At 39.2% G+C, this 21,549-nt stretch overlaps 1 protein-coding gene across 1 annotated transcript in view; it reads right to left on the reverse strand.

The window, feature by feature from the left end:
• Positions 1-21,549, reverse strand: part of GMDS (GDP-mannose 4,6-dehydratase) — a 703,979-nt gene that overhangs the window by 517,322 nt on the left and 165,108 nt on the right. The window contains exons 2-3 of the mRNA XM_037011686.2: positions 16,656-16,700; positions 11,017-11,104 (exon numbers count right to left, since the gene is read on the reverse strand). Coding sequence (XP_036867581.1) covers positions 11,017-11,104; positions 16,656-16,700 — 133 coding nt within the window. The remainder of the gene's footprint in view (positions 1-11,016; positions 11,105-16,655; positions 16,701-21,549) is intronic.

Below are 21,549 nucleotides of genomic sequence, written 5' to 3' on the forward strand. Positions count from 1 at the left end.
GGTAATGTACCAAAGCCTTGATCCGGCAGGACTCAAGCCCTTACCCCACCCCAACTCATAGGAAAGACGAAGAGAAATGGAGTGCAGAGGGGGTGGAAGCCTAGGACTGATGAAAACCAAGCACTGGAGATCTACTTTGGAACACAAACCTACATTGTGTGGTGCTCTGGAGGTTGATGGGGTTGGGGAGCTGGGACAGGTAGAGTGCTTAAGAGACTGAGATTCCAGTCATTTGTGGAGGACAGGGATCCACATCCAGCCGCTCTGGGACAATGGAAAGGCGGGAGGTCTGATAGACTTCCTAGCAGCAAGAGGGCTGCTGGAGGGGTGCGGTTTGCACAGAGCTTGCTGTGCAGGAGAAAGGCTAGATGGACAAGCTTGTTTGGGAGCACTCTGCCCAGCAGGCTGGGAAATTTGAAGAGCTTCAGGCACTCCATTCCTCTGGCTGGCTACTCAACTCCAAGGCCCTCCACTGTGATACACAGCCTGCCATGCCCTCCCCTGGCCTGCCAGTACTCTGGCAAACCGGTAGTCACTGCCCTGGCATCAGGTCAGCCAGAGGGAGGCCCACCTACAACAGCTAGAGATGCAAAGCACAGAAGCTTACACCTCTGGGCTCAACCCACTGGACAGGACACTGAAGACAGGCACAGAAGCGGGGAAGCAGGAAAGAGCTCTTTCTTCCCACAAGGAACCAGTGCCACTCCTCTGTGACCCCCAAGCTCCCTCCAGGGGCTGAGCAGCTACAGAGACTAGAGCTTCTGGGCACTACAGGAAGCAACATAGAAATATGAAATGTCGAAGGAACCTAGTACAGACCAAAATCTCACAAACCCCAGAAAAAGGGCAAAATGAAACTTAACTCACCAATCTTCCTGAAAGAGAGTTCAAAATAAAAATCATAAACATGCTCATGGAGGTACAGAAAAATATTCAGGGATGAAAGAACGAACTTAAGATGGAGACTTAATCATTAAGAAATTCCATATCTGAAATGAAACATACAATAGAGGGATTTAAAAGCAGATTAGATATAGTAGAAGAGACAGTAAACAGAATAGAAATCAGAGAAGAGGAATACAAAGAAGCTTAGGCACAGAGAGCAAAAAGGATCCTGAATGAAACAATATTGAGAGAACTGTGTGACCAATCCAAATGGAACAATATTTGCATTATAGGGGTACCAGAAGAAGAAGAGAGAGAAAAAGGGATAAAAAGTGTCACTGAGGAGGTAATTGCTGAAAACTTCCCCAATCTGGGGAAGGAGATAGTCTCTCAGGCCATGGAGGTGCACAGATCTACGAACACAAGGGAACCATGGAAGACAACACCAAGACATATAATAATTAAAATGGCAAAGATCAAGGATAAAGACAGAATTTAAAAAGCAGCCAGAGACAGAAAAAAGGTCATATACAAAGGAAAACCCATCAGTCTATCATCAGATTTCTCAACAGAAACCTTACAGGCCAGAAGGGAGTGGCATGATATATTGGCCTCGAACCAAGAATACTCTACATGGTACGGTAATCATTAAAATTTGAAAGAGGGATTAAACAAGTTTCAGATAAGCAAAATGTGAGAGAATTTAACTCCCACAAATCACCTCTACAGTGCATTTTGGAGGGAATAATGTAGATGGAAATATTCCTAAGGCTAAATAGTAGTCAACAGGGGAAATAAAACCATAGCAAAGTAGAACAATTAATTACTAAGTAGATGCAAAATCAAATCAACTACCCCTAAAGTCAATCAAAGGATAGAAAAAGTGTACAGAATATGATATGCAATATATAAAGAATGGAAGAGGAAGAAAAAGGAGGGAAAAAAAGTACCTTTAGGTTGTCTTTGTAAAAGCATACTAAGTGAGTTAAATTAGACTGTAAGATAGCAAGGGAATTACCCTTGAACCTTTAGTAACCACGAATCTAAAGCCTGCAATGGCAATAAGTACATAGCTATGGATAATCACTGTAAATGTAAATGGCCTGAATGCACCAATCAAAAGACATAGAGTCACTGAATGGATAAAAACAAGACCCATAAATATGCTGCCTACAAGAGACTCACTTCAAACCCAAAGACATACACAGACTGAAAGTAAAGGGATGAAAAAAGATATCTCATGCAACTAATAGGGAGCAAAATGCAGTTGCTGCAGGACTTGTATCAGACAATATACACTTCAAAATAATGAAAGTCACAAGACAAAAAAGGACCTTACATAATGGTAAAGGGGTCAGTACAACAAGAGGATATAACTATTATAAGTATCTATGCACCCAACAAAGGAGCACATACATACGTGAAACAAAGACTAACGGAATTGAATAAAAGGGGGAAATAGAATGCAATGCATTCATTTTAGGAGATTTAAATACTCCACTCCCTCCATAGGACAGATATAACAGACAACAAATAAGCAAAGAGACAGAGGCACTGAACAATGAATTGGAATAGATGGACCTAATGGACATCTACAGAATACCCCACCCATTCTTCTCAAGGGCACTTGGAACATTTTCAAGAACAGATCATATATTAGGACCCAAAAAAAACTAACAAAAATAAAAAAGATTAAAATTGTACCAACCAGTTTCTCAGATCACAAAGGTATGAAACTATAAATAAATTACATGAAGAATATGAAAAGGCCCACAAACACATGGAGGCTTAATAACATTCTCCTAAATAATCAGTGGATCAACGACCAAATAAAAACAGAGACCGAGCAATATATGGAGACAAATAACAACAATAATTCAACACCACAAAATATGTGAGATGCAGCAAAGGCCATGCTAAGAGGAAAGAATATTGCAATACAGGCCTACCTCAGGAAAGAAGAAGAATCCCAACTGAACAGTTTAAACTCACAATTAACAAAACTAGAAAAGGAAGAACAAATGAGGCCCAAAGTCAATAGGAGGGATATAATAAAGATTAGAGCATAAATAAATAAAATTGAGAAGAATAAAACTACAGAAAGAATCAATGAAAACAGGAGCTGGTCCTTCGAGAAATAAATAAAATAGATAAAATCCTAGCCAGACTTATATAGAAAAACAGAGAGTCTACACACATAAACAGAATCAGAAATGAGAAAGGAAAAATCACTACAGACACCACAGAAATAGAAAGAATTATGAGAGAATACTATGAAAAAGTATATACTAACAAATTGGATGACCTAGAATAGACAACTATCTAGAAAAATACAACCTTCCACAGCTGACCCAGGAAGAAACAGAAAATCTGAATAGACCAATTACCAGCAAGAAAATTGAATTGGTAATAAAAAAACTAGCTAGGAAGAAAACCCCTGTACCAGATGGTTTCACTGTTGAATATTATCAAACATTTAGTGAAGACCTAATACCCATCCTGCTTAGTTTTCCAAAAAGTACAAGAGGAGGGAATACTCCCAAACTCATTCTACAAGGCCAACATCACTCTAATACCAAAACCAGGCAAACACACAACAAAAAAGGAAAATCACACACCAATACCCCTGAAGAACATACATGCAAAAATACTCAACAAAATATTAGCAAACCAATTTCAAAAATACATCAAAAAGATCATATATCATGATCAAGTGGGATTCATTTCAGGGATGCAAGCATGGTACAACATTCAAAAATCCATCAACATCATCCACCACATTAACAAAAAGAATGACAAAAACCACGATCATTTCCATAGATACTGAAAAAGTGTTCGACAAAATTCAACATCCATTCATGATAAAAAATGTCAACAAAATGTGTACAGAGGGCAAGTACCTCAACATAATAAAGGCTGTATATGACAAACCCACAGCCAACATCATACTTAACAGCGAGAAGCTGAAAGCTTTTCCTATAAGATCGGGAACAAGACAAGATGCCCACTGTCTTCACTCTTATTCAACATAGTTCTGCAGGTCCTAGCCATGGAAATCAGACAACACAAAGAAATAAAAGGCATCCAGATTGGCAAAGAAGAAGTCAAACTGTCCCTGTTTACAGATGACATGATATTGCACATAAAAAACCCTAAGGAAGGGGAATTCAACATGGCAGCATGAGAGGTGAGAAGGAGAACTCCTCCCAAAACCACAGGTAGTATGAAAATGCAGTTAATTGATAAAACTAACCCTAAAACAACAAGAAAAAGGCTGAACCAGACTGCACACAGACCTCATGAACAGGGTAACATACGAAAGCCTTAATCAGGAGGGACACAAGCCCTTCCCCCACCCCAGCTCACTGGCAGGAGGTAGAGAAATGGAGTGGGGGAGGGGGTGGAAGGCTGGGACTGCTGAACACCCAGCCCTGCAGGTCTGCTTTGGGAGCAGAAACCTACACTGTGTGGTGCTCTGGATGTTAGGGAGCTCAGACAGGTGGAGTGCTTGAGAGACAGATTCTGGCCATTTGTGGAGGAGGGGATCCACACCCTCCTTCACTCTGGAAGAAGGGAAAGGCAGGTGGTCTGAGAGGCTTCTTAGCAGCAAGAGGGCTGCTGAAGGAGCAGGATTTGCACGGAGCTTGCTGCGCGGTGGAGGGGAGAGCTTGACAAGATTGTCTGGGCATGCTCTGCCCAGCTGCTGGGAACGTTGAGGAGCTTCAGGTGCCCCATCCCCCTGGCTGCCTAATCAGCTCTGAGGCCCCCCACTGTGACAAGCAGCCTGCTGTGCCTTCCTCCTAGCCTGCAAACACCAGTTCACAAAACTGCAGTCATTGTGCTGGCATCAGGCCAGCCAAAGGGAGGCCCCACCTACAACAGCTAGAGACGCAAGGCACAGAGGCTGACACCTGTGTGCTCGGCCCACTGGCTCTGACACTGGAGACAGACACCACAGACGGGAATCAGGAAACACATCTTTCCTCAACCCAGGCACCAGCTCCACTCCCCTATGACCCCCAACCTCACTTTAGGGGCTGAGCAGCTCCAGGGACTGGAGCTTCTGGGCACTAGTGGGCACCACACAGAGATATGAAATGTCAAAAGAACATGGTTTAGACCAAAATCTCACAAACCCCAGAAAAAGGGTCAAATGAAACTGAACTCACCAATCTGCCTGAGAGTTCAAAATAAAAATCATAAACATGCTTATGGAGGTACAGAAAAATATTCAAGAACACAGGAACGAATTTAAGTTGGAGATTCAATCATTAAGAAATTTCATGTCTGAAATGAAACATACAATGGAGGAATTTAAAAGCAGATTAGACATGGATGGAGCTAGAGGGTAGTATGCTCAGTGAAATAAGCCAGGCGGAGAAAGACCAGTACCAAATGATATCACTCATATGTGGAATATAAGAACAAAGAAACTGAAGGAACAAAACAGCAGCAGAATCACAGAACCCAAGAATGGACTAATAGTTACCAAAGGGAAAGGGACTGGGGACGATGGGTGGGAAGGGAGGGATAAGGGTGGGGAAAAAGAAAGAGGGCACTACAATTAGCATGTATAGTGCATGGGGGGCACGGGGAGGGCTGTGCAACACAGAGAAGACAAGTAGTGCTTTTACAGCATCTTACTATGCAGATGGACAGTGACTGTGAAGGGGTATGTGGAGGGGACTTGGTGAAGGGGAGAACCTAGTAAACATAATGTTCTTTCTGTAATTGTAGATTAATGATAGCAAAATAAAAAATAAATTAAAAGCAGATTAGAAGTAGTAGAAGAAATGGTAAATGGAATAGAAATTAGAGAAGACGAATACAAAGAAACTGAGGCACAAAGAGAAAAAAGAATCTCTAAGAATGAAAGAATATTGAGAGAATTGTGTGATGAATCCAAATGGAACAATATTCGTATTATAGGGTACCCGAAGAAGAAGACAGAGAAAAAGGGATAGAAAGTATCATTGAGGAGGTAATTGCTGAAAACTTCCCCAAACTGGGGAAGGAGATAGTCTCTCAGGCCATGGAGGTACACAGATCTCCCAACACAAGGGACCCAAAGAAGACAACATCAAGACATATAATAATTAAAATGGCAAAGATCAAGGGTAAAGACAGACTTTTAAAAGCAGCTAGAGAGAGAAAAAAGATCACATATAAAGGAAAACCCAACAGGCTATCATCATATTTCTCAACAGAAACCTTACAGGCCAGAAGGGAATGGCAAGATATATTTAATTCAGTGAGGCAGAAGGGCCTTGAACCAACAATACTATACCCGGCAAAGTTAAATTTAAAGGAGGGATTAAACAATTTTCAGATAAGATAAAGTTGAGAGAATTTACATCCCACAAACCATGGCTACAGTGCATTTTGGAGGGATCCTACAGAAGGAAGTGTTCCTAAGGCCAAACAGATGTCACCCAAGGGATAGACAAAGAGTACAAAATATGACTCATAACATACAAAGAATGGAAGAGGAAGAAAAAGGAGGAAAAAAAAAGAGAGAACCTTTAGGTTGCATTTGTAATAGCATGCAAAGTGAGTTAAATTAGACTATTAGAAGGTAAGGGAATTACCCTTGAACCTTTGGTAACCAGGAATCTAAAGCCTGCAATGGCAATAAGTACACACCTTTTGATAATCACCCTAAATGTAAATGGTATGAATGCACCAATCAAAAGATATAGAGTCACTGAAAGGATACAAAAACAAGATCTGTCTATATGCTGCCTACAAGAGACTCACTTGAAACCCAAAGACATACACAGACTGACAGTGAAGGGATGGAAAAAGATATTTCATGCAAATAAGAGGGGGAAAAAAGCCGGAGTTACAGTGCTTGTGTGAGACAAAATAGACTTAAAAACAAACCAAGTCACAAGACACAAGGAAGAACATTACATAATGATAAAGGGGTCAGTCCATCAAGAGGATGTAACTGTTATAAATATCTACGCACCCAACACAGGAGCACCTACATATGTGAAACAAATACTAACAGAATTAAAGGGAGAAACAGAATGCAATGCATTCATTTTAGGAGACTTCAACATACCACTCACTCCAAAGGACAGATCAAGCTAACAAAAAATAAGTAAGGACACAGAGGCACTGAATAACATATTAAAACAGATGGACCTAACAGACATCTACAGAACACTCCATCCAAATGCAACAGATTACACATTCTTCTCAAGTGCACATTGAACATTTTCAATAACAGATCATATACTAGGCCACAAAAAGAACCTCAGTAAATTCAAAAAGACTGAAATTGTACCAACAAGTTTCTCAGATCACAAAGGTATGGAGCTAGAAATAAAATACCCAAAGAAAATGAAAAAGCCCACAAATACATAGAGAGTTAATAACATGTTCCTCAGTAATCAATGGATCAGTGACCAAATAAAAACAGAGATCAAGCAATACATGGAGACAAATGACAACAATGATTCAGCAGCACAAAATACATGGGACACAGTGAAGGCCATGCTAAGAGGGAAATCTATTGCGATATAGGCCTGCCTCAAACAAGAAGAACAATCCCAAATGAACTGTCTTAACTCACAATTAAAGAAACTAGAAAAGGAAGAACAAATGAGGCCTAAAGTCAGAAGAAAGAGGGACATAATAAAGATTAAAGCAGAAATGAATAAAATTGAGAAGAATAAAATGATACAAAGAAATAATGAAAGCAGAAACTGGTTCTTTGAGAAAATAAACAAAATAGATAAAACCCTAAGCAAACTTATCAAGAAAAAAAGAGTATACACACATAAACAGAATCAGAAATGAGAAAGAAAAAATCACTACAGACACCACAGAAATACAAAGAATTATGAAAGAATACTATGAAAAATTTGTATGGTAACAAAACGGATAACCTAGAAGAAATGGACAAAATTTTAGAAAAATACAACCTTCCAAGGCTGACCCAGAAAGAAACAGAAAATCTGAATAGACCACTTACCAGCAAATAAATTGTATTGATAATCAAAAAACTACCTAAGAACAAAACCCCTGGTCCAGACAGTTTCATTGCTGAATTTTATCAAACATTTAGTGAGGACCTAATACCCATCCTGCTTAGAGTTTTCCTAAAAGTACAAGAGGAGGGAATACTCCCAAACTCATTATACGAGGCTAACATCACTCTAATACCAAAACCAGGCAAACACACAACAAAAAAAGAAAATTACAGACCAATATCCCTGATGAACATACATGCAAAAATATTCAACAAAATATTAGCAAAAAAATTCAAAAATACATCAAAAAGATCATATATCATGATCAAGTGGGATTCATCCCAGGGATGCAAGGATGGTACAACATTTGAAAATCCATCAACATTATCCACCACATCAACAAATAGAAGGACAAAAACTACATGATCATCTCCATAGATACTGAAAAAGCATTTGACAATACTAAACATCCATTCATGATAAAAGCTCTCAAATAAATGGGTATAGAGGGAAAGTACCTCAACATAATAAAGACCACATATGACAGAACCACAGTCAACATTACACTGAACAGCGAGAAGCTGAAAGTTATTCCTTTAAGATCAGGAACAAGACAAGTATGCCCACTCTCCCCACTTTTACAAAACATAGTTCTGAAGGTTCTAGCCACGGCAATCAGGCAACACAAAGAAATAAAAGGCATCCAGATAAGCAAGGAAGAAGTCAAACTGTGCCTGTTTGCAGATGACATAATATTGTACATAAAAAAACCCTAAAGAATCCACTCCAAAACTACTAGATCTTATATCTGAAGTCAGCAAAGTTGTGTGATACAAAATTAATACAGAGAAATCTCTTGCATTCCTGTACACTAACAATGAACCAGCAGTAAATAAGGAAAACAATTCCATTCACAATTGCATCAAAAAGAATAAAATACCTAGGAATAAACCTAACCAAAGAAAGGAAAGACCTATACCTTGAAAACTACAGAACACTCAAGAGAAATTAAAGAGGACACTAATAAATGGAAATTAATCCATGCTCTTGACTAGGAAGAATAAATATTGTAAAAATGGCCATCCTGCCTAAAGCAATATACAGATTCAATGCAACCCCTATCAAAATACCAACAGCATTCTTCAATGAACTAGAGTAAATAATTCTAAACTTCATATGGAAGCACAAAAAACCTCAAATAGCCAAAGCAATCCTGAGAAAGAAGAATAAAGTAGGGAGAATTATGCTCCCTGACTTCACGCTCTAATACAAAGCCATGGTAATCAAGACAATTTCGTATTGACACAAGAACAGATGCATAGACCAATGGAACAGAATAGAGAGTCCAAATATAAACTCAAGAATATGTCAATTACTATATACTAAAGGAGCCATGGAAATACAATTGGGAAATGACAGCCTCTTCAACAGCTGGTGTTAGCAAACCTGGACACATACATATAAGAGAATGAAACTGGATTATCGTCTAATCCCATACACAATATTAAACTCAAAATGGATCAAAGACCTGAGTCTAAGTCATGAAACCATAAAACTCTTAGAATAAAATATAGGCAAAAATCTCTTGAACATAAATATGAGCAACTTCTTTATGAATATATCTCCACAAGCAAGGGAAACAAAAGCAAAAATGAACAAGTGGGACTATGTCAAACTAAAAAGCTTCTCTACAGCAAAGGATACCATCAGTAGAACAAAAAGACATCCTACAGTATGGGAGAATATACTCATAAATGACATATCCAATAAGGGGTTGACATCCAAATTATATAAAGAGCTCATGCACCTCAACAAACAAAAAGCAAATAAGACAATGAAAAAATGGGCAGAAGAGCTGAACATACATGTCTCCAAAGAAGAAATTCAGATGGCCAACAGGCACATGAAAAGATACTCCACATCGCTAAACATCAGAGTAATGCAAATTAAAACCACAATGAGATACCACCTCACACCACTAAGGATGGCCACCATCCAAAAGACAAACAACAACAAATGTTGGTGAGTATGTGGATAAAGGGGAACCCTCCTACACTGCTGGTGGGAATGTAAATTAGTTCAACCATTGTGAAAATGAATATGGAGGTTCCTCAAAAAACTAAAAATAGAAATACCATTTGACCCAGGAATTCTACTCCTAGGAATTTACCCTAAGAATATAGTTTCTCAGGTTCAAAAAAGACATATGCACCCCTATGTTTATCACAGCACTATTTACAATAGCCAAGATATGGAAGCAACCTAAGTGTCCATCAGTAGATGAATGGATAAAGAAGATGTGGTACATATACACAATGGAATATTATTCAGCCATAAGAAGAAAACAAATTGTACCATTTGCAACAACATGGATGGAGCTAGAGTGTATTATGCTCAGTGAAATAAGCCAGGCAGAGGAAGACAAGTATCAAATGATTTCACTCCTCTGTGGATCATAAGAACAAAGCAAAAACTGAAGGAACAAAACAGCAGCAGATGCACAGAACCCAAGAATGGACTCACAGTTGCCAAAGCGAAAAGGATTTGCAGGGGGGCAGAGGGACGGTGGGAAGGGAGGGAGAAGGGGAATAAGGGGTATTATGATTTGCACTCATAATGTAGTGGGGTGGGGGGGAGCACAGGGAAGGCTGTATAGCCCAGAGAAGACGAGTAGTGATTCTATAGCGTCTTACTACGCTGATGGACATTAACTGTAATGGGGTATGTGGGGGGACTTGATGATGGAGGGAATCTAGTAATCACAGTGTTGCTCATGGAGTTGTATATTAATGATACCAAAAAAAATTTTTAAATGTGTTTTAAAAAAAAAAGCAAAGGAATATTCTGTGATTATGGATCTGTTCTTACTTGTGGGGTTAGGGACACCTGGAGAAGGGTGATCAAAGGCATGTCTGCTCTTGGTCTCAAGCAGCATCACCTGACCAACATCCTTTTAACAGCCTGACCCGTATGACATGGTGGCTCAGGGGCAGCAAACAATGAAGTGTTTTCAAAGCATTCAGACAGCATTCAATGCAGGTAATTCATGGGTAAATAATTGTAACTTGATGGGCTTTGAGAAAAATGACATTAGAAAATACCTTATCATAATATAGGAAGCTATAAAAAGAGATTTTAGAAAATGACTTACTTCCTTCAATATGAGCCTGGGGGTTCTTATACAGATGCTCAATTCGACCTGTATTGAATGAACTGGATCGCCGTACAATTCCATGGACCTGCATTTTTATAGCGTGGGAAGATAAGAATAAATTACAAATGTGCGGTGATGATTAACAAGGAACTCAGAAGTTCTTTTGTTAATGGTTAGCTTTGTGGGAAAAAACTCTTATTTATAAGCAACATTGTTAAATTAGAAATAGTTCCACTGCTTACTTTCTCCCCAGCACTGCCCACCAGGACCCTACCTCCATCTCTTCCCACTGCTTTTGCTGCCAGTGTCAACAAAAGTGATTAGAAAATCATGTGACTTCACAGCAAATGCTTAGTTGTAGATACTCAAATACCTCCTTTTCCAAACATACACACACTGAGAGCCCTACTGAGGACAAAAATCTCTCTTCTTTTTGAAACCAAAGACAGACCATGTGAGGCCACCTCAGTAAAAGGGCCTTCTAGCCTCCTGAACCCAGAGTGTGAGGCCAAGAGGCTCTGATGCCTCCACATCTTCTCAGTGTCCTCAGAGCTTTGCATCTTTTATCTTTTAGATAGATAGATATAGACAGATATCCGGGTCCACAAATATAATCAGAGAGCAGTTGCTATTACACATCTGTGTAGAAAAGTTGAGAAAGCTAAATAGTGGAGGTTAGGGACAAGACTTAAGTACTGCTAGATTTAAGACAGGAAGAAAACTCAAATAAAGAGGATTTTTTTGTTGTAATTTTTATCTTTGACTTAACCCTAATAAGTGTGAGGGGAAAAAAGTAATTGGAACAAGAATGAATACCTGTTTGATACTGAAGAACAGACTATTTGTATCTGATACATAAGAGAAACTGTTCAGGACCTGGGCTCACTTTCTTCTTATGTCAAGATTGCTCCCTTTGTGTTGCCCATGTTAACACCAGCTTATGTCACCAGCTGCCCAAGTTCCAGTTCTACTGGTGGCACTTTTAATCCTTCAGTTATTTTAGAAGTGTTCCTTCTAATGTTGGATAGTTTCGTTTGCAGCTGAATATACTTCTATATTTTAACTTAGTCATTTTCTGTCTGTTTCAAGCCAAAATTAATCCTTGACATGACTCAAATATTCCAAATATGGGGGTGAGGGATGAGAATCATAGGCATATAAAAGTTTCTTTCAAATAGAAAGAAAATCGCATCATCACCTCATATGGCATACATGAGAAATTGACTTCTGCAAAGGATACAACACACCCACAACTAATAATTCTGCTGGTTAGCTTTAGCCAAAGAGAAAGCACTCAACCGTATGATTTTCCAAAAGAACTAAGCCAAAGAAAATTTGGTAAACATGAAAATATTTTAAGAAGGGAACATCACAAATTTGGTTGACATTTTAGGAGGCAAAAAGTAAAATCTAGGAAACATCAAATTGAGATTTTGGCATATGTATCCATTTTTTGACTTAGAAATAGAGAAAATAACACATTATTCTTAGAATTTATTCTATTTCCTGGTCTGCAGTTGTAACTTAATTGTAATGTTAAACTGCTCTACAAGCTTAATAAATTTTGTTTAATAAAAAACAAGTTCACATGTATACCTATACATAGCAAAACTGTGTTCACCACCAAAGTTATTTCTGAATTACAGATTTCTCAGATGTAAGTAGAGCTTTATTTCAATGGATAGAGAGAAATGTCTGTGTTCTAAAAATAAATCATATAACTTTGACAATGAATAATAATAATATGCTTTAGGTCTCTTTTTTCTCTTGGTTGCTGGACTCTGGGTAAGTCACATATTCCAACAGTCCAAAACAAAGAGAAAGGCCATATATGACCATCAGATGACCAGCCTCACAACTTTAGGAATCCAATGTGTGAGGCTATGCAAGGTATTCATCCATAACTAGTCTATTAAAATAAGATATTCCTTCTCAAGTCATAGATAAATGTTTATTTTTTGCTTTAAGGTTAGCCAAGCACTTGCTTAATACTTTTTAATACACTTTGCTTTTTTGACTAAAGAGATAACACAGGAGCACATCTAACTGTACTGCGCTCACTCCATATACCTGCAGGGTGTGTTTGCCTGCGCTGTCCCAGCATCGCTGCCACACCAACCCTACTCCGCTCTTCAGCTCGCTTCCCCCCAGTTGACTGCTGCTCTTCCACAAAATGTACATTTCCCTTCTTCATAAGAAGAGGTTGACCCTGCCACTGCTAGCCAAGTAGTTTGCCCCTTTCGTTTTTAGAAAGACTTCAGCCTCAGGAAGAGCCTATCCACAGAATTTGTAGCTGCTTTCCAGCATTTATTTACTTGCTCCTGGCTTGTATTTTGCTACCCCAAAGTATACTGTTTCCCGTTATTTCTGAGCTCAGTGATATTCCTTATACAAAGACTAGGTTCAAAATAATATGACAGCACAGAGAAGCAAAGCCCCACAAATTAAGGTATCTTAAGAAATGTTGTTCATCTTCACCTTATGATTAAATTCTCTCTTTTGAACCTTTAGTTGCAGTGGTTGTTGAACTGTAGTACCTGGGGGGGGGCGCAGCATAGGCAACAACCGGGGGCTTGTGAGGAGGGCTGATTTGCAGCCCACTGAACCAGCTGTCTGTGCCTTAACAGGGCCTGGGTGCTTCTGATGCACACTAGAGGCTGAGAATCTGCCAATCCGGAAATTTGTGTTCACCCAAAATTGCTAATATTGGCCCTCTGGATTCAGGTATGGACAGGTGTCCCCTCTTATCCTACTGCATGCAATTTATTAACCCTGATATTTTGCCATGGTCTTGAGTAACCAGGGATTGCTAGCTGATAATTCTGGAAATTTTTCAATGCAACCTCTTCAAAAAAATCACTTTCACATTTACTTTGACCTAAGTACAAAAATATAAAGCCTGTGCCACCATCATATTCCTCTTAATAGCTTACCCTCCGATTTTATCCATCTCTTAATACTGAAGATAGCAGTCAATTAAAATTGAATACAGTATAGACAAACACCTTTTTACTCCCCTACTCCTACAAAACTCACATTTTTCCCTGTAGGAGAAATCATTTCTGGTTGTGCTTTGTAGCTCTGTACCTCACCTGCATTATCTACAGTATTTCCTTCTATCAATTTACCGATCTCACTCTAAGCCTCTCTTCTCTTGCCAATCATTGTTTCAATGACTCAATCCTCCCATTAACTGTGATTTCCCAAATGGGCCTCCTATTGTCTTTCTTTATCGAAATCGAATCTGTCTTATAATTTCAAGTGCCAATGGAACCAAAACATCTGTAGCTCACCTGGCAATCCTGGGTTCTCATCACATTTATTTCTAAGTCTCTTATTTCTAAATTCACTTAGGAACATGAGTCCCTGTCTTATAAAGTCTGCTAGCTCCTTAACTAGCCAATGAAATGGAGCTTTGCACGCATACATGCACGTCTTCGCCTAGCTATTTCCAGGAACATTGAAAGCACCATCGTGCTGACTGAGAGTGCTTTCCATCCACCATATCCAGACCAACCCAGCCCTGTCAGCAGTCCGCCACATTCTCACAGAGACCACACAGTCCATACCTCTTGCCTGCTCCCTTCCTCTGAACTAGTCATAGACACTACTTATTGCCACTGTCCTCATCTCAAGTCTCAGACCCAACATCCACTTTGGAAGTAAAACTCAACACCCATGCAGTCTGAACATTGCTTCTGACACACCACCTCTCTCTTCAAAACTACAATGACTCTGATGGGGCTCAGGACATGCTACTCCAATATATGGCACCTTGGCATATTCGTGATTTTAAGCTGAAGGAGTATGAGAAAATGGCAGAAGCAGGAAGGCCACTCTGATTTCATCTGAAGCAGTCATAACACCCTTGTGTGAGAGGTGCCCTCCCCTCTACCTGGAGGAAAAAAGCATCCTTATCTCTGAAGACAAGGGGATGTCAAGAAGAACTGGAACAAACAGGCCTCACTAAGTTTTCCCCAACTGACACTCACCTCATACTCCTTGACCTCACACTCATTTCTCCATGAATGTCCACTCTCTATAAAACCTAATAGAAAAATATTCAGGCTTAACTGTTTCTTTGGATCTTCATTTCCTTAGGAAGGCTCCTATGTCATGTAAAACTTAGATTAAATAAACTTGTATGCTTTCAGTTTAATTTTCAGACTTAGTCCAGGACCCTAAGAGGGTCAAGGAAAACTTCCTCCTCTATATTAAACTGATAAAGACAGATTAACAGGAGAAATTCCTGTTGTTTTCTCATACTACTTCAGCTTAAAAGAGTCAATATGCTAAGGTGTCATATTTTGGGATGACATGTCCTGAATCCCATCAACTATTACTTAGCTTTTCTTGGTCTGATCAATACACAGCCACATCATTAACTCCTCTCTAGCCACCAACAATTCTCAGTCAGTCCCAACATGTGAAACGAAGTACGACTCTCTGACAAGCCTTTCCTTTTAGATTTATTAAAGCATTAAGAAAGTCTACCCTGAACAACCATCAGTCTTTAGCCAAAACTAATTGTTCTGTGGTATATATGAACTACTCTAAAATTATCTGCTCTGTAGAAACGTATTTATTGCTCAACTATTATAGGAATCTATGTAAATGGATACATGTGTACATGTATACTTACATAACTAAATTTGTTTTATTTTGATATTATTGTAAGATGTAGAATTAGGTATTAGATAAGGATGCAGAAGGTGCTAAACAAATCTGCTATCACTTTTAAAAGTCTAAAAGTCAAGACTCTCAGAAAAGATTATGAGTTACAATAAGAAAATTAGTTTCCTTTTCTTCAAATCCTGTTGGCTTTAGATACCGAATTCTTGCTGCTGTTTTCCCATTTGCACACAGTGCACATTTTTTTTAAACAATGCACATGCAATTGGAATTAACAGAGAATCCAAAATTATCAATGTAGACACCCCTAAATCAGGCCAGAGCATATGGGCCACTATAGGTTTTTATTCTCTGTATGTCATGAATTTATAGACATGTATATAACTGAAAACTATTCCTAAGAAAGATGACAGAAACACAGAGCTCTATCTAATTTAATATATAAAACCTCTGTTTCTTTTAAGGAAAGCAGAAAATCGTGAAGGAGAAAAAAACACAACAGTGGTAATGATGACAGCAACAAACCCAGAAATTGCAAGTTCTATAAAATATATGGCTGCCTACCAGAAGGCAAAAATCTCTAAATGTAAGTTTTTCATTCAGGCTTGCCAAAGATCAGTTTAGTTTTTATTGCTCTGTGCAATTTCCAAATTAAGTGACTTCACCATGAGTGAGATTTTTTATGTAATACATTACATCATAAATTAACCCTAATAATGTTATAGCTTTTAGCATACACAGGTTGCTGCTTTATCTGAGAATGTGGGAAGCGTGCAAAACAGTTAAACACTAAGGAACAGGGGAAGCCACCAGTGCTCACCAGCAGATAAATAGCACAATGAGCTGGCAGGGTTACAAGCCAAGCGGCACATTCTTCCCCGGATTTTGATTTGTTATCAGAGTTCCAGTGGAAAACACACACAGGAGGACGGCAGGAGAGGAAGCAGGAGGCCACTGTGTCCGAGCGACCCCACCAGCCTGCTTCTGCTCACTGAGTCACTCACCTCATAGCCCTTCTCCAGCAGGAACTCAGCCAAGTATGAACCATCCTGGGAAGAGAAAGAAAATTGACGATTGTCAGATCCATCCGAGCCAGCATAGAAGGCAGCCAAGACTAAGAGCTTTGAGCGAAGCATTACAAGGCTACATGAACTTAAATTAGGGATCATGGAAACCAAAATAAAAATGAGACAGATAATGATGGTAAAGAGAATGATGCTTCACTGTTCATTAAGCATTTCATAGATATTAGTTTGACTAAGCACACAGAAGCATGATAAAATGTTACCACTGTCACAGTTGTACAGTAAGAAACTGAAATCCAAGGAGGCAATAAGGGGTGACAGAGACCATGAAGTTTCAGAAACAGATAGATTTGGTTTAGGTTTCTCAACTTCCTAGCTCTGTGAAATATGCAAAATACATGTGGCAAAGCAGAAGGTCTTGGTGCAACAGCAACATAAAGCAGGAATGTGACTAATCCTGACAGTTGTAAAAAAAAGGAATCACTGAGGAAGGGATGAGATGGGAGCTGTGGAGATTGGGGAGAGCAGGGTGAGTGTGAGGAGGAGTCCGAGAACACCCTGAGTTCGACGGCACTGAAAAAGGGCACCGCAGTAGCAGAGAGGAGGATGGCAAGCACCTCCGCAGGGGAGGCCTTCCAGGTATTGGTGTGAGTTGGCTTCTAACCCCAGGGTTCTGAAAAGTCACTATAAAAAAGGGTTTTAAGTTGGGATTTGATCAGATTTGTTATTATCAGTGTGTTATCACTGAGTATGCATGCGTGTACACACATACAAACTCTAAATAAAAAGAGCATGTTTATTTTTTATAAAATAACAAACTTCATTTCTGTGTATCTTAAATCATGCAGTTAATCTCTACATAAAAATGAAGGTTCTGACTAAACAGAGATTCTTGACTAGTTTTTAAATCTTTTAAAAATTTCTGGGTAAGAGGGAATCTATCTAAACTAAAACCTTTCATGTGCAACTTTAAGGGAAAAAAAGTATGAGAGTCAACTAATTAAACTAAAAGGAGGCCACAAGGTGAGAGCTCACTTTTCCAGAAGTAATATCAATGTCACTAGGCTTGTTCAGAAAATGAATTGAGTAGACAGTTTGCAATCCATCCTGTAACTTCTCTTCTGCTTACCAGGTGGGTCCCCACCATCCAGTTCAGACCTAAACATTAAAATGGAGACTCCAACTACTGGAAATCTGTGTACACAAATGGAGTTGGGAATCTTTGGATTTTCTTTGGTTCCCTCAGTTTGAAATAGCTTAAAATATCCCTTTGAGCTTCAAAAGTTCCTACAGATATTCCAGGAAAAGAAAAATGAAGCAAGAGTTATTATTATCATTACTTGACTTAAAGCTAGAATTGAACACACCCTATGGGTCTTGAAAATGACAGGGCTGCCAAGAGAGTGTTACTACAGTAATGCAGAAGTCATGCAAATACAGGCAGGATGACAAGGCGACGTATACAAGGGACACATCTGGTGGTTCATTAAAGCCTCCAGCAGACTTTCTTCTGACTTCTTGACATAAACATTCTGTTACAGACTCACGTAGAGAAGAAGACAAATGGTTTGGCATACTCCTTTTCCTCTCAATCTTATGACAGACAATCATAATTGCATGGTTTTTATATACCCAATATGCAAACTAAATCAGATAAGAGAGCTGAACAATTCAGACAGACAAGCCAGGCTGTCTACCTGACCATCCAAAATGTGAGAATAATGAGTAGTCTTATTAATAATCTGTAAGAAAACAGCTTAATAGAAAATGCATTTACCATCTTTCAGTAGGTTGGAAAGCCCTAGAAAGTATGAAGTTTTGTTTTGTTTCTTGTTGGAATTAAAAGTTAAAATATTTTATGTTCTACCATGGATGTATAGAATGCTGAACAACAACAAAAAAAAGGCAGAGGACCAAGTGCTAGAGAGTGCTGTGGTCGCCAGGAGTGCTGTGCTTGTTTAGAAAGCTGATGCGAAACAGACCTGATCAAGACTGAACCCTGTCAGTAAGGTCTCGTTCTTCTCACCGAGGCCCCTTCTCAAACTTTCCAACCACACTGGAACATTCTGAACCAGCAGTGGCACTCGCTTCCTGCTTGCTTCCTTGCCAGGTCTCTCAAGTGATAGGGCCCAGGCTGCACAATGAGTGGGAAGTGCAGCAGAGCAGGGCTTCCCCTGGTCTCTGGCCTGGGGAACCCAGCTGGCCGCCCAGCATCCTCTCTCCAGGTCCCCCAGGAGACACAGTATCTAAGCAGACAGGCGTCCGCCAAGCCAACAAGATGCTCGTTACTGCTCCTCTAGAAAGAACAGGGCTGTTAGAGAATGCTTCAGTCAGACTAATGACTGAAATGTCATGGTAACTGAGAACCTGCAACCAACAATAGATTCCAAGATTAACTCCTCAGAAACCAAGCAACTAATGGACTGAATTTCCAACTCATTTGCTATGAACACAATTAATCAGATACAAATTCCAACCTGTATTCAATCCTTTCACAGAAAACTTTTTAGCTGGATAGATAATGTCCTACTTGATTCTTTTAAATTTTGCACATGGTTATTAAGAGTATCCATTTCATATTAAATTCTGTACAGTTTTAAGAAGTCACTATGGCTTTAACGTTTTTCAAGACACAGCAATATTTTCTATCTTAATTTTGCAAGAACTCAGCTTAGAAGGAATCCAAGGTACTGACTCCTCGTGGACTTTTAGCTGGAGGTTTAGCTGGCTGGCCTTATCACTGTGAGACACAAAGCCAGGACTAGAACCCAAGTGTCCCATTATTTTGACCTAAGAAACAACCTCTTTCCTCACCCTCCTGCACGTGGGATCTAGCAAAACACATAAAAACGCAACATACTAAAGAAAGACCTTAACAGATTCATTTTTAAACCAAATTGACTTAGTGATTTTTCATTATAGGGTATTTCATGGATTAAAGAGAGCTTCTACTTTTAATCAAGTGGCCTAAATCCAGAGATGACACATAATTTTAGAACACACCAGAGCTCAGAGAAGGGAGACCAGACTCGGCACCTAAGATTCCCAAGTCTTGTTTGGGCACACAGACTACTCAGGAAGCAGCACAGTGTTGTTTAGAGGTGGACTTCAAGTCGCTGTGTATGTTTCAGGCTCTAGGTCCAAAAGGGCAGGGCCACTGACCAGGGTCCAAAAGGGCCAGATGTGGGTGTGCCTGATGCCTACAGCCCCTATACTTGGGTATCTCTGTTCTTTACCTTTCATGGAATACTCAGAAATGTTCCAGATAAGCACCCATAAAAATAAAGAGAAATTCCAGAAATCAATTGAATCATAATCTTGACAATAGTATGGAACATTACCTAAAATTTCACATCCATAAAAAACTGAAGGAAATGCAGAAAGTTTACTCCTTCTCCTAATGGCCACAGAAGGTTGAAATTAGCACTGAAATTAACCCTCATATCCACCTGGCATCCAAACACATAGTGCAGGCAGTCTACCTTCCTGCAGATAAGAGACTAGCAGTTTCCTTGTCTCTTCAAACATGGATGCACTTATTGCCCAGATGGACAAATGAAAGGGCATTTACGCAATCTGAGAACCTGGCTCCTCTGAACTGCATACTAAACCATTGAATAAGTTTCTGCCCAAGCACCATTTGGCAGCTACATTGAACAGAATGAGATAAGCAGTATTGGGCTGAAGAAATCATGCCACTAATAAAATGAATTTTCTTGTTTAGATGATCTTAAGCATCAGAAAGAGCATCCCTTCGACAAAAAGAGAAACTGCCTATTTGCACTGCCTTTTAGGCTTTTTAGCTCTGTATTCCAATTAGTGTGTAATAAGCATCTTTTCAGCTAATTGCAATTAGAGTATAAAAGGAATCTGTATTTCCAATAAGAGAAATAGAAACACTCAATGATTAACAGAAGATGCTGTTTTGAATTAGAATGAAAACTTTCAATGAGAAAATCAACCACTGCAGTGTGAAGAATTTAGAGGCAGAATATATTTGAAAAGTATTTTCACCTGGCTTATGTTGGTAACACAAACCAGTGGACAAAATCTCTGTCACACTCACAGAATTCAAAAAGCCATAGTGAGTAATTAATGCAACTCTCTCATTTTCCAGATCAGGAAATTAAGATTCAAAATGTTAAATGTTTAATGTACAGTCACACAGTTAGGAAGTAACAGAACCTGCACCAAACACACATATCCAGACCCCCAGGCCTCAGAATTTTTCAATAAGAAATACTACAAAAAGGTCTAAAATGAAGAAACTAGACTAATATCTATCACATGAAACCACTAATGTATTACCAGAATGAAGAACAAGAAAACAGCCAACAATTATCAGTGTGGAAACTAACTGGTAGACAGAATGAGGGCACTATCAATATTTAAAACAGTATTTGAAATATTTCCTGGAGTCTTCCAAGTTGACAATTATTTCTCCATAAAAGCTTCTGTCACCAAAAACTGACTTTCGCTTCCTTTGATTTACCTCCTGGTAGACAGCACAGTAATCCAGAAATGTGATCAATGAAAAAGGAATTGACTATGCTCAGCAGCTAAGATACTCTTTCTGCAGCCACCCCTTCCCTCTGACAATCTGCTAGGGAGAGGGACCTTCATCAGGTGCTTAGCAGTTGCATACAATGACCTTGTACATACACATCCAGAGGTGACAATAGCTCTGCTGCCTAAGACTTTCTAGCAAAACGTGATGAGCGGAAACATTAAATGCAACATTTGAGAAAGAGAGCAGACACCTCCAGTCATCCTACATAGTGATTTATCATTACCCAGAATTCTTCACCACCAAACATGCTCATTTTCAAAAGATTGTAATGTTAAGTCTTCTGTCCAAGATAAATAAAAAAAA

This window comes from Manis javanica, chromosome 16, assembly GCF_040802235.1.
Source record: "Manis javanica isolate MJ-LG chromosome 16, MJ_LKY, whole genome shotgun sequence".
In the NCBI taxonomy this organism is placed as follows: Eukaryota; Metazoa; Chordata; class Mammalia; order Pholidota; family Manidae; genus Manis; species Manis javanica.